General features: G+C 33.3%; 1 protein-coding gene across 1 annotated transcript in view; it reads left to right on the plus strand.

The window, feature by feature from the left end:
* Positions 1-15,919, plus strand: part of LOC149806217 (DNA polymerase delta subunit 2-like) — a 79,744-nt gene that overhangs the window by 56,985 nt on the left and 6,840 nt on the right. The window contains exon 9 of the mRNA XM_089951168.1: positions 7,487-7,588. Coding sequence (XP_089807294.1) covers positions 7,487-7,588 — 102 coding nt within the window. The remainder of the gene's footprint in view (positions 1-7,486; positions 7,589-15,919) is intronic.

A 15,919-nucleotide genomic window follows, 5' to 3' on the forward strand; every position in this document is an offset into this window, starting at 1 on the left:
GGTCAAAAGTTTAAATTCATCCAATGAATCTTTATGAAATGGAAACTGATGGCAATAGAAAGAAGAAGCATGCTTGCAGGACACACGGTACTAATGATTTGGAAAAATTGGAACCAGTCTGGAAATGGGTGAACATAAAATAGAGTATATATGGGTTTGGCTGACTCTTTGGTGCGGAATTGAAAGCACATGTTTCAAACACATGTAGGTCCAGAAAATGCTGTGGCTCATATCCTTTCCCCAATACAGAAGCTGACATACAGTTATTGAATATTTAATATCATGGTGTTTGCATATGTTTACTATGGGAACTGAATTAGTTCCGTGAGTCCTATAGACAGCCACAGCAATACACAGTGACTCCACATATGCAAGTGCAATCAGCTTTACTATAAATGCAATCATATGGTTCTGTTTGTGGATAACAAGCAGAATTAATACCTTTTGTAAACCACAGAGTGACTTTCAGTGGGATGTTAAACGCATATTCAGATATATCAACTGTTGCCAAGAAGGGTGAAGGGGTCAACAGTGTGTCGATTTGACTATGTTAGGTGGAGTGTTTAGCACTTTGGTTTATATGTAAGCGATACATATATAAAATGTATACAATTTACCATTTATAGAGTAATTACAGTAAGCAATATGATATATTTCCATGTTGTGTTTTCAAACATAATGCTTCAGATATGATCACTTAGGTCTCTTCCACCATACTTAATGGTGATGACCTCTCCTGACTTAGCATCCCACCAATTTCATATTTTGCATTTTAATGGACTTATGTCTACTTTACTTTTGTTTTAAATTATATGTCTTCTGGGGAGAATTTTAGGTAATTTTTGTCATTGAAATCTCTTTTTCTATAATAATACATGTACATATAGATGGTCACCTTGACCTTTACTCATTAATTACATGATATGACAAGTCTGGCAATATATTTCAGCAATAAATTGAAGAGCAATAAATGGTGATATTACAAAAATGATTCTTATTAGACAGCTTTATTTTAATATTTTTTCTGATTTTCTTAAATAAAGCTCAAATATTTAAATGTTGCCTGAAATGCACCATTGGTCTTTAGGTGATGATGAACTTGTAATATAATGTAATATTTGCTAATGTAATCTTTGACAAGCAGGACTATGCACATTGCTTACTTATGTATTGAGCTATTATTCCTAGGGCTGTCAAGAAAATCATGGGTGAATATAGGGCACACGGTACAAATGATATGGAAAAATGGGATTCAGCCTGGAAATGGGTGAACATAAAATAGAGTATAAATGGGTTTGGCTGACCAGGATTGGTTAATAATGTAAGTTATGTTTTAAGAAAAAGAATCTTTTGAGAGCTTATCCTAGTTGTAAGTGAAAAACAATAGAGACATTGTTTTATTGATGGAATTTCAGTCCTTTAACAGTCTTGAGTCTGGAACACTCATTACTAAAATTAGCACGTGACTCTTTGGTGCGGAATTGAAAGCACATGTTTCAAACACATGTAGTCCAGAAAATGCTGCGGCTCATATCCTTTCCTCAACACAGAAGCTGACATCCAGGTTTCATCTATACTGATAAATATAGGTTTGATCATGAGCACTCAAGATATTGAAGTTATTTTTTAAAACCATGGTGTTTGCATAGGTTTAATATGGGAACTGAATTAGTACCGTGAGTCCTGCAAAAAATGTCGTCCCGAGTTGTTGAGAGAGACCATGTCACAAGAAGTTTAGATAAAATTTAAAAAAAAACGTATGGAAATGGGAACGGCTGGAGCAAAATGTCAATGGAAATTTAGTTGGTCAGTTTATAAGAAAACTGAATGCTAGAGGACTGGCATTTTGTGACCTCTGCTCTACGATAATCACAGTTGGAAGAGTTTGGAACAGCACCCACAAAAGAAGCTGCATACGGAATAATTGAAGCTCAGAAGGCCTTTGGAAAAAGTGCAATTAATTACTATAAGAAGAAAGATTTCTTGCATGAAAGAACAGATATTGCTCTCGGTCAGAATACGTACATGTCGCCAATACAAGCACCAGCTGGAAAGGAAAAAGGCTGTCATTGAGAAGGAAAAGAAACAATTGTACAATGAGCCAAAAAGGTCAGTCAAAAAGGAAGGCTAAAGAAATGTTTGCCAAAGCCACAAAAAGAGCTTGACTGGCATATCAACAGGTCCATTGGAAAAAAAGACCAGTGAATGTATGGGATTATTTGTATATAGTTGATGTACTTGGGTGTTTATTTTACAGATTTGTTATGAAAAGAGAGAAGTATAATATATTTGCTGCAAAAATTGAGAAATTTTTGTGACTTAATTACACTGTGAACACTGACGTGCACATGAAATAACTTGAGCACCAATAGTATTGGAGAACAAATTCATGAAACAATAAATATTGTCAAATTGAATTTTTTTGGTAAGTTTGTTAGTTTTTCAAATGATCATTTTGTTATATATTATGATCATAAATTGCACATGCAGCAGTTTTTTGTGATTGTAAAATGCGCTGCCCCTCAAGACCACGTTGGGGGAGGACCCCCAAACCCCACTTAACAGTTTTCAGCTTTTTTGGGTGGAATACCAAAATCATGTCTGGCATTGAATAGAAGTCTTTTTTTGCTTGTGTATTTAATAGGAGTCTTTTTTTTCTTGTGTCTTGAATAAAAGTCTTTTTTCCCTTGTGTATTGAATAGGAGTCTTTTTCCTTGTGTATTGAATCGGTGGAGTCTTTTCCTTGTGTATTGAATGGGAATATTTTTTCCTTGTGTATCGAATAGGAGTATTTGTTTCCCACTGTATTGAATAGGATGAGTCTTTTCCTTGTGTACTGAATGGGAATATTTTTTTCCTTGTGTATTGAATAGGAGTATTTGTTTCCTTGTGTATTGAATAGGAGTATTTGTTTCCTTGTGTATTGAATAGGTTGAGTCTTTTCCTTGTGTGTTGAATGGGAGTAGTTTTTGCCTTGTGTATTGAATAGGAGGAACCAGATCTTTAGCCTTAGAGGAATTGTTGAATTTTTAAAATACTAAATTATTTTAAGTTTCAGGATACTTTTTACAGTACTTTTTTGTTTAAACATACTTCATTTCCAAAAATGTTGACAGACGGGGATGGGATACAAATTCTAACAACTTCAAAAAAGCCCTTCCTATTTTTACTGTATTTGTCTTTACTTCAGGATAGGAACTCTGCTAAGAGTAGTGCCTGAAAGTACACACCAAAACATAGAATGGGATTTTGTATTGCTTTGACCCTTTCTTGTGTAATAATATACATTTTTCTTATATTTTAATACTCTGAACATTTCACAAGTGATTCCGTGAGAACATATTACTTATAATCTCTATCTTTTTTTAAATTTATTGGCAGAGAAATATTTGAAATTCTTAAATATTTATTGGAAGCAAATTTCATATGTTTGATAGTTACTACCATATCCGTATTTGTATAGTTGAATTCTAAGTTTAATTTAAAAAAATAATTATCCAGTAAGCATTTCTTCTGAAAACTTCCAAAGTTTTAATTACACCAAGAGTAAAATAAAACATGGCCTAAAAAAATAAAACTTGAATTATAATTTTAATTAATGTGGAAGATGTTTGACACTTTACACCACCACCCAAAGCTTCATCTGTAAACCTAACTTCTGAGCAAGAGACTAAGCATATTAAAATAGCCTTTACTTTTGGGAAAAAATTTGTATCTGACTAGTAAAGTAGGTAAAATCAACATGATATAAGTTTGAGAGAAGTTGCATAGATGGTGTTCTTATTCTAATGAATAAACCTGTTTAGTGAAAAATGATTACCTATTAAGTTATGTAATCCAGGTGAGCATATATCCAGACCATTATGCTTTTTTTTCACTTAAATATAACTTATGCTCCCCTGTATATGACCACTCCTATGGTGTAGTGGTTAGAGCATCTGCCTCAGATGTGGGAGGTCTTGGGTTCAGTCCTGGGTTGAGTCTAACCAAATACTTACAAAAATGGTACTAACAGCTGCCTCACTTGGCACTCGGCATTAAGAGGTTAGTGTTAGAACTGGTCAGCCTGGTATCAGGATAATGTGACTGGGTGGGACATCATGCTACATGTCTGGGGCATGATGCCTCAGTGCTAGACATCACTATAAACTGTTACACTGCAGACATTGTAGCGATATGAATGATTTTTTTTTAAAGCTACGTTAAAAATCCAAATCACACATACACTCCCCTGTATATGGATTACACTTTTTGGGTACTTAAAAAAAAGCAATAAAAGTTGTGTTTGTCATTTATATTATCATCTCATTATTCCCACACATGATACAAAATTTGAGAATATTCTATCACAGGAGACTGCTTTATAAAAATAGTGTAAGAATAAATGTGTTAATTGCAGGTATAAATGTACATCCCTCATTTCCTGTATTTAGCAGCTGAATATGACACATTTCCAAGAAAACATGGTTTTCTTCAAGTTAAAATCTTGTCATACAGATTTGTTATATGTTTTTTGATAACATATTTTGGTAGCTGACAATTCTATACTATAAAAAGATGGTGCCAGATATCGAGCAAAATTGGCTGTAATTGATGTGATTCATGGATGTTACATGACCAAATGTGGCTGTAATTGATGTGATTCATGGATGTTACATGACCAAATGATGGAGGAAAGGGATCTTTTTAAACTTTAAAACATGTATGATCAGAAGAAGGACAAATATGAAAAGAAGAATATGAGAGTGATGCAATACAGCCTTCTGGCTTAGCATATCATTTTGCTCATTGCAGAATGTGTGGACTTTACAATTATTCAGCGAAAGTTAAATATGTAGAATAGTTACAGTTAATGATGTATTTAAATAATTTGTCCATAGGTTTTGGTTTCTGCGCTTCCACATGGATTTTGCCCATTTGTGACAAGAATTAAAACTAGTTGCAGATTCAGACTAGTCTGAAAACTAAATGAATATTTGTAATACAGTTTTATTCTAAATATGGCATGTAATATATAGATTACACTTTTATGCTAATATTATGATTTTTTTTGCCACTTATGTTATTAATAAATATGCTTATACTTTAAGATAGATAGTATTTTTTTAAAATATGCACTTTAATTAATATGCATAATTAGTAATAAGGAACTGTTCTTGCTCATGCAGTACATGGCCGTAAACATTTGTTCCGTTTGGCTCCCAGCCAAAAATGATATGACACCCCTGTATTAGCTCCACATGGGCCTCTTGTTCAACTTTGAAGCTTGGATATTCTTGCCACATGTGATAACATTGGGTTGCATTAGAAGCTAACAAGATTGTTACTTAATAGCCCAGAAGGATCATTAATTAGATGTAGTCATTAATAGCCCAGAAGGATCATTAATTAGATGCAGTCATTAATAATCATTAATAAGCCACCAGGATCATTAATTAGATGCAATACTTAATAATCATTAAGAAGCCTACAGGATCATTAATTAGATGCAATACTTAATCATCATTAATAAGCCACCAGTATCATTTATTACATGTAATACTTAATAGTCCAAAGGGAATACTTAATAAGATGTAATACGTCATGTCATGTTTACTAGGAATACTGAATAGGATGTAATACTTAATAGTCCAAAGGGAATACTTAATAAGATGTAATATGTCATGTTTACTAGGAATACTGAATAGGATGTAATACTTAATAGTCCAAAGGAAATACTTAATAAGATGTAATATGTCATGTTTACCAGGAATACTGAATAGGATGTAATAGTTAATAGTCCAAAGGGAATACCTAATAAGATGTAATACATCATGTTTACCATGAATACTGAATAGGATGTAATACTTAATAGTCCAAAGGGAATACCTAATAAGATGTAATACATCATGTTTACCATGAATACTGAATAGAATGTAATACTTAATAGTCCAAAGGGAATACCTAATAAGATGTAATACATCATGTTTACCATGAATACTGAATAGGGTGTAATACTTAATAGTCCAAAGGGAATACCTAATAAGATGTAATACATCATGTTTACCAGGAATACTGAATAGGGTGTAATACTTAATAGTCCAAAGGGAATACCTAATAAGATGTAATACATCATGTTTACCATGAATACTGAATAGGGTGTAATACTTAATAGTCCAAAGGGAATACCTAATAAGATGTAATACATCATGTTTACCAGGAATACTGAATAGGATGTAATACTTAATAGTCCAAAGGGAATACCTAATAAGATGTAATACATCATGTTGACCATGAATACTGAATAGGATGTAATACTTAATAGTCCAAAGGGAATACCTAATAAGATGTAATACATCATGTTTACCATGAATACTGAATAGGATGTAATACTTAATAGTCCAAAGGGAATACCTAATAAGATGTAATACATCATGTTTACCAGGAATACTGAATAGGATGTAATACTTAATAGTCCAAAGGGAATACCTAATAAGATGTAATACATCATGTTGACCATGAATACTGAATAGGATGTAATACTTAATAGTCCAAAGGGAATACCTAATAAGATGTAATACATCATGTTTACCATGAATACTGAATAGGATGTAATACTTAATAGTCCAAAGGGAATACCTAATAAGATGTAATACATCATGTTTACCATGAATACTGAATAGGATGTAATACTTAATAGTCCAAAGGGAATACCTAATAAGATGTAATACATCATGTTTACCATGAATACTGAATAGGATGTAATACTTAATAGTCCAAAGGGAATACCTAATAAGATGTAATACATCATGTTTACCATGAATACTGAATAGGATGTAATACTTAATAGTCCAAAGGGAATACCTAATAAGATGTAATACATCATGTTTACCATGAATACTGAATAGAATGTAATACTTAATAGTCCAAAGGGAATACCTAATAAGATGTAATACATCATGTTTACCATGAATACTGAATAGGGTGTAATACTTAATAGTCCAAAGGGAATACCTAATAAGATGTAATACATCATGTTTACCAGGAATACTGAATAGGGTGTAATACTTAATAGTCCACTGGGATCATTAATTAGATGTATGTTGTAAGTAATTTAAGACTTATCAGTGGGGGTTTTTGTCCACTTTGTTTCTAGTTCATACTTATTATGCTCTTGATTAGAAAATTATATCAGTGTGTGTATTGTATATTACATGCTTATAAGTTGATTTCAACTGCCAACTGCACAGACCCAAATCTACCATTGCATAATGTGTCATTAGGTCTGGGTCTGTGCAGTTTGTTAGATGTTATTAGTAGAACAAACAACGTAGATGTTCATCTGCTGGAATATTATGTGACAGCAGATCAGGATCTATTTTAAGTTGGATTTCACTTGTACATGAGTTGTGGCAGTAATATGATTTAAATAGTTGATGAAAAAATAAAGGTTGTTACATCTATAATTATATACATCTTTAATTATATAATTAATCATATATTATAGGTTGCTACCCATTTTACAGTGAAGATCCATTTATCCTCAAGCATTGCCCACATATCCTCTTTGCTGGAAACCAGCCTGAATTGAAGTATCGTATCCATAAAGGTTTGTATTTTTTTGTCAAACCCACTTTGATAGGAGCTCAACAAAGTGGTTACTGATGTTCAGGTGCATGACTATCCACATGTACCTCTGTCCATATGTATGACAACACTCTAAAATGAGGTTAGCATGAAATTTCATTGTTTCTTGTTGTTTTTGTGTAAGCGTGAAGTTCAATGTCACAGATTTTTAATAGGTCAGTAAAATGTCAGGTTTGACACGAATGGAGTCTCTTGCTTTAAAAATGTGACATGTAACTGTAAAATTTTAAATACCAACACTTTTGGACCCATCAGAAGATATACATTTTGTTTGGATCATGAATTGTAAAGATAGGTGAAGAATTTATATTAAATAATTTCTGTCTTAGGAGAATACACATTTGGATGGTGTAATGAAAAATCGGCAGAATCAATATTTTACTGCACATGCATTTATTTGATGAACTTGGTGCATGCAATATGTGTTTAGTTTTATTTACTTTTATCAGTGTGACATAATCATAACTTGATTATTTTTTAAATTAATAATTCTTGAAATGTACATCGTCTTGTATTATAGTCTTTTTTTAAAATCACAATTGATACAATTTTATGCTGGTGAAAGTTTTGTGATTTTCATCACAATTCTCAGTAGTAAAATTTATGGAGTTTACTACATTGCCTTTTATTTGCAAAAGCCTGGATGCCATACTTAACTCCCTTTTAATTGATTGCATAATGACTTATTAAATATAAATACATGTCTTTAAACATGGTTGATGCAATCCTGACAGTCCTTGAATTTGAGGAGTCGTCTTGAAAACTTGTATGTTTGATGTTTCCTCATATCCATAACCATGGTAGTTGTTTTTATACTGATTTTATAATCGCAGGTGTTGACCTCTTCATGTGTTATATGGAATTGATTAGAACACACATCCCCTTGTCCTGATGGCATTAGTGTGGAAGGATCTCCATTGTTGTATACATATAGATACAAAGTAAATGCAATCTTTAAACTCTGAAGTGAGAAAGGTTTCTGATATTCCAGTTTGAGAATTATTAAGTGGTAATGTCAACAAGCAGCATAAAATCGAAAGAAAGAAATAACTTGTATGTTTGCTCAAATCCATGCTTTGCATGCAATCTACTGATAATATTAACACCATAATAAAATCAAACTTGCATAGTGTAAGCTAAAAACGTATACGATAATGATGACAGTTACAACTATAGTATTATAAAAGAAAAAGACTCATTATGATATAGTTGTAACTATCACCGTTATCATCAAGAACAACTATCACAACTGTTAAAACTATCATTATCATCATCAACATCAAGAACAACTGTCATGACACAGTTATAACTATCATCGTCATCAAGAACAACTGTCATGACACAGTTATAACTATCATCATCATCAAGTACAACTGTCATGATATAGTTTTAACTATCACCATCATCATCAAGAAAACTATCATGACAGTTATATCTATCATCGTCAGCAGCAGCATCAGCATCATCAAGAACAGCTATCATGATAGTTATAACTGTCACCACCATCATCAAGAACAGCTATCATGATAGTTATAACTGTCACCACCATCATCAAGAACAGCTATCATGATAGTTATAACTGTCACCACCATCATCAAGAACAGCTATCATGATAGTTATAACTGTCACCACCATCATCAAGAACAGCTATCATGATAGTTATAACTGTCACCACCATCATCAAGAACAGCTATCATGATAGTTATAACTGTCACCACCATCATCAAGAACAGCTATCATGATAGTTATAACTGTCACCACCATCGTCAAGAACAGCTATCATGATAGTTATAATTGTCACCACCATCATCAAAAACAATATATAGTTGTAACTATTACTACCACCATCATCAAGAACAACTATCATGATACAGATATGTCACCACCACTATCAAAATCAACTGTCATATAGTGGTAACTATCACCACCATCATGAACAGCTATCATGATATGGTTATAACTAACACCGTCAAGAAATACTATCATGGTATTTAGTTACAACCGTTCTGGTTGTAGCTATTTATCATCATCATTATTATCTATACTGTGAAACCCCTAAAGCTGAAACATTTAACCTCAATTTTTTTACTGCAGTTTTGAGAGAATTTTGGTTTATTGGGGATTTTTTTTGCAGATATAAAAATTGTGTTTTCTAAGCACTTGTGTGATGAGAGACGGGATTGTATATTATAGGGCCTTAAATAGGAATGTTTTTTCTTTATAGCTTGGCAGAACTATTGTCACACAAAATCATATTCAGATTTGAAGGCTTCATTGAAATGATGCTTGCTTACATCACTTGTTTTCAAAGTCATTCTTGTAGATTTCCATTTTCTTTAGAATATCCCAAACAACACGTGTACCTATGCCAAATTTTCGCTCTTTTTTTCTTCCATGTGGATTTTGCTTAGGATGGATTGGTACCCAGAACAGGCACCTGGAAAAATTTCTCTGCCTGCCCATACTTAGTTTGGGCACAGATTCATACTCATTGATCAGACAAATTTTATCCTGTAAGGCTAAAATTTCATCCTACAATACTTAGTTGGTTCTGACATCTTGACATGTGAGTGAGGACAAATGATTGTCATGACTACATAAATACATGTATATAATGATTTTTCTCCATTGGAAATGAATTCAATACTATTTTGTCTTTGTAGGCAAAGCGTCAAAAGCTAGGCTACATGCCTGGTTAATGAAGCCTTAAAATTTAATTAAATAATGCAAAAAAAATGTTTTATTCATGCAGATGAATGTGTCAAGTATTGTTGTAACCTTGTTTGCCCTTCAAACATTTTCTGCACATTGGTCTCACAGATAAGCCTACTATGGTACTTACCAAATGTAATTAATCTGTTTCAGTGTGGACCATTAATTTAGCAGCTAATATATAGTTGAAGTGAGTTTTGGTTTTAGGGGTGGATGGGCTGACATAAGCCTCGAGAATTCAGTGTCAAAATTTGGGTTATATGTGTTTTGCAGGAATCTGTCTGCAGTAATTGTATTGTTTTATGAATAGGTGTGATCAGTCCCAAAACAACATTCATACATTGGAGCTTTAGAGACGGATTTATCAAATTATGTCAAACACAAAGCTAACTCTTAAAATATACAAATGATGTGAATTCTGCTCAAGATGCTGTTGTTGTGTACATTTTACATTGAGCTTTTGCTTCATGATATTCATCCAAGATCATAATGTTTTTAACACACGGTGGAGGTATTGCATAGAATATGGTATGTCAAGTATCAACCACTTGCATTTAAGGTATCACTCCAGTGCCTTTTTTCAGTCCCAACATAATGCTTTTTCTGTCTGCAACCTGGAAAAATTGAAGTGACTAAAAACTCAAAATAAAATTTCAGTAGACCACAGCATTTCAAGTTTTCAAAATTCTACAGCAGATGGTACTTCTGCAAAGATCAGAAACAATTTCTGTGGTAAGTTACCAGTAACAAGTTGATAAGCACCAAAGATTGTTTTTGTTCTACTAATATTACATGTATTTAAATACCTACTGAAGGGAGGAAAGCATCAAAATAAACAATAAATAAGTAGACTCGCTAGAGTTTCTCTTTCTTTAAAAAGAAATAATAAAATGAAAAGAATGAGCGTCACCTCCATTCAGCTTGACTAGCCTGTTAAAATGGACACAAAATTTGATTTAAACTAAAAATTGTATCAATATGATACAGATACCCCCGTTCATGTGATTCAAAATATTTATGATTCTGACATGGACTTGACCATAAAAGGAAGATTAGAGAAAGTTAAATAAAATGAATATCTGTGTACAGTGTATTTAGTGTTTGAATTGAAATGGTGGTGTTGTAAGTACTAAGAAGAGGAATTGGAATCAGTGTTTCTGTTTTATATAAATGTACTTTTTTTGTTTCATTCTTTGCAAGACCACTCCGGTGGCCTAGTGGTTAGTGCATCTGCCTCAAATGTAGGAGGTCGTGGGTTTGAACCCTAGCCGAGTCATACCAAATGCTTATAAAAATGGTACTAAGAGCTGCCTTGCTAGGTACTCAGCATTAGGAGTGGTTGGCCTGGTGTCAGGATAATGTGACTGGGTGGGACATGATGCAGCATGTTTGCAGCATGATGCCTCACTGCAGGACATCATTTTAAACTGTCACACTGCAGACATTGTAGCAGTATGACTGAAATATTGTTAAAGCTATGTTAAAAATCCAAATCACACACACACACACACACACACACACTCATTATTTGCATGAATACATATTGGTGTTCTGTGTTCAGGCAGCCACACTATAGCTACAGCTTGGAAGCATTAAATAGACCAGTGGTTGGGAAAAGCATTTTCATTGGTTTACAGCAATTTAAAATCAATAGCTGATGCAGCCATTAAATCATTCAGACATGTACAGACACTTAGTTCATAGTTTTGGATGAAAGTTACTACAACTAATTAGTGTAATGGGGGTCCCAGGTGGCTGAGTAGTTTAAAACACCTCGCCTATACCAGTTACCATCACTGTCCACGTAGGTTTGAGTCTTGGGCTAAGCCAGTGCGAGTATATAAGAAAGCTTGCCAGTAGCTTCCGATTGATCAGTGGTTCTTGGATTCTTCCTCCACCACTTATACTGGCCACTATGAAAAAGGTGTTAAACCCAAAACTACATCAACAATAACAATTATGTAATAAGAAATAAAAATCCAGTTTTCTGATGTGATTTTAATCAGACTTGTATGTATCATCAAATAATTGCAGTGTTTTTGGAATAGGTGAGACAACATGCACATTCAAGTTCAGCAGCTTATTACTGGACAACATTGGAACTTTTTTAGACTAATTTAATGGACAAATATATGTAATAACAGTACATTTGAAGTTTCTGAGAAAATTGTGATGTTCTCTGGATTTTATATGGCACCTCTCTCCCACAAGGCATGCTATGAATGAGTCATATGCTTACAAGTGGCTATTTTTTTATACAAGTTTTGACAAAGAGGGTTGTGCAGTTATTTAGGTATGTGTGGATATTAGAAGTATGGTATCAACGTTTTTACTGTATTAATTGTGAAATTATAGAAATTTTTTATTGCATTAACTAATTTTTAAATTTTCAGAGTAAGATCTTTCCAGGTTATTAGCAATGATTATTATGAATTTATGTTTCTTTTAAAGCAACCTAACCAAAACCTTATGATTGCAAGTAAACTAGTCTATGTCATTATAAATTCTTAAACTTTGACTTAAATACAGATTAAATCAGTCATGACAGAAATTCTACTCAGTTATATGTGCCAACAAATTCTCCATCTTGTCCTTGAAAGACTAGCATGCAAGATTGATTTGCCAAAACCAATCGTTGCTCTAATGGTTCTGCATTGGACATTTGTGTTTTGCCTCTTTAAGGGCTAATTTGCAAAAGCAAATTAGATAACCATTCCTTCTAATTCGCATAGGTTTACTTTTGAGTCAAAGATACCAGTTTTTACTGCCTTTGCACACAGAAACTTTTATCCACTTTCCAACAGGCGGAATGCATTATGTAATGTTGTTTTTATGTCCTCATGCAGTGCTCTATTGTTTTTCTGCACAATAATTTGAGTTCTTTGCCATCACCATTACCGAATTTATTATAAGTAGTTTGCATTTGGGTCAAGGAAGAAACTTGTAGATTGTGGGTTCAAAAAGGTCAAAGGTCATGATCACAAGGACTGAAAGAAGAAAATAATCCTGCCACACAGTAATTTGGCTTGGATACCAAATACCTTGACCTCTTTATAAATGGTTTGCATAAGAGATAAGAAAGACACCTATTTAGTTTGGTGTGGAAAAGGTCAGAGATAAAGCTCACATTGGTTCTAAAGGGAAAAATGTTTTCTGTACTAAAATTTGTTAGTTATCACCTACATTGACCTAGCATTATGGACAGCTTATATTTGAGACAAATGATATGATTATTCAGTAGGTGTGTGTGAAAAGGTCAAGGGTCAGAGTTACATAAACTAAAAGAATAAAAATAATTTCCACAAAAGTATATTAAGAAACATATGTCTTGACTGAACAAGGGTGGGTGGAGAGCTTTTTGATTGGTAAGATACATATTGATTTTGGGGTTTACAAAAATCAAATGTTAGAATCAGAAGGGCTCCAAGAAGGAAAATAAATCCACAAAGCAACTCAAATCTTATGCTGTAGACCATGACCAAACATTGTGTATGGCTTGCATTTGACACTTGATAGGTCCGAGATCCAGGCCACGTAGACAAAGAAAAATATGATTTCTGCAAAATTGGTTTATTTTTACCATCACCAAATATTTCAGAAGGCTTGCATTTGAGACGAGGAAGATTTGTTGATGTTGTTGTTGTAGGGTTTAATGCCATTTTTCAGCACACAATAGGCTATACAGGGCGGCCAGTATTAATGATGGAGGAAGAATCCAGGAAAACACCGGATAGAACCACTGAACCACAAGAAGCTACTGGCAAATTTTCTCACATACCCACATTGGCCGAATCCAAGACTCGAACCCATGCAGACAGAGGTGAGATGGCAGTGATCCATAACGGAGAGTGCTTTAGACCACAGGCCACTTTAGGTCCCCAACAAGTAAGATACTTATTGTTAAATTCAAAAAGGTTAAAGGTCAAGGTCACCGACTGAATCAAGAGTCCTGTCTATGCTATTTACTTTGTCTAAATTCATTAGTAGACTGCAATTTGTGCATCCATTTTGGCTGACTTGCATATAGGGCAAAGCAGAAACCTAGTGATTTTGGGGTCACATAGTTAAAGGTCAAGATCCCAGCAACAGTGGTATAATAGTCAAGTCAAACAGTGGTATAATAGTCAAGTCAAACAGTGGTATAATAGTCAAGTTAAACAGTGGTATAATAGTCAAGTCAAACAGTGGTATAATAGTCAAGTTAAACAGTGGTATAATAGTCAAGTCAAACAGTGGTATAATAGTCAAGTCAAACAGTGGTATAATAGACAAGTCAAACAGTGGTATAATAGTCAAGTCAAACAGTGGTATAATAGTCAAGTCAAACAGTGGTATAATAGTCAAGTCAAACAGTGGTATAATAGTCAAGTTAAACAGTGGTATAATAGTCAAGTTAAACAGTGGTATAATAGTCAAGTCAAACAGTGGTATAATAGACAAGTCAAACAGTGGTATAATAGTCAAGTCAAACAGTGGTATAATAGTCAAGTTAAACAGTGGTATAATAGTCAAGTCAAACAGTGGTATAATAGACAAGTCAAACAGTGGTATAATAGTCAAGTCAAACAGTGGTATAATAGTCAAGTCAAACAGTGGTATAATAGTCAAGTTAAACAGTGGTATAATAGTCAAGTCAAACAGTGGTATAATAGTCAAGTCAAACAGTGGTATAATAGTCAAGTTAAACAGATATTATGTATTTTAGTACCCAATTATTTGACAAATGAATATGGGTTTTATATATTAGAAGTATAAAAAGTAGTACATGTATTTCCCACATGTTGGATATATTATATACTGTTCATCCTACACTTGTTGCTTCATAGTGAACATTTTCTGAAAACTTACTGTAAGATAGTTCTGTTTTAACATTTGGAATTGGTACTTATTATACAGTAAACAATGCTGTGTTGCTCCCCTGACATTATTGCATAAAAGATCACACATAACCCAGTTTGAGAGTGGACAGTTACAGAATTTCGAATAGGCAATACATGACTGAAAGCTGGCGGTAGGTAGGTGGATCCTGGAGATTTGCCAATTAGGTCTGAAAATAGCAGTATTTATTTTTACAGTTATTGATTCATTCATTTGGATTTAAGTCTGTCATTGCAAGTTGAGTAATTATTGTTGTTCTTGGTTTTGACATTGCTTTTGTTGTATAGATATTTTAACATAGTATTTTTTATTTGTTATTGTAGTAAATTCAACTTGATTGAAAAGAAACTACAATTAATTGATTGCCAATATTGTACCCTAAACATTTTTAGAATATTAAACTTGTGAATTCATTTTTTTTTGCATAATTCACAAATGTTTTGTACTCATGAAAATTGTGTGATTTACAGTATCTTGCTGTAAATATTTGCCACAGGAAAGATTTCCAGCTGGACCAGGGATTCAACTTGGAATTGACCAAACTAGTGATAGGCACACTATCATGTCAGATACCAGAGCCAATGCATCTGACTTGTTTCTGCGACATTTTCTTAGTTTTTTTAAGAGACGTAATTAGTTTGTCTTTGTTATTGGAAAACACAGACCATCATCTCTAGACTGAAAATGATGCACTTATCAGTGC

Source organism: Sinohyriopsis cumingii, chromosome 2 (genome assembly GCF_028554795.1).
Source record: "Sinohyriopsis cumingii isolate HCF-2022 chromosome 2, ASM2855479v2, whole genome shotgun sequence".
NCBI lineage: Eukaryota > Metazoa > Mollusca > Bivalvia > Unionida > Unionidae > Sinohyriopsis > Sinohyriopsis cumingii.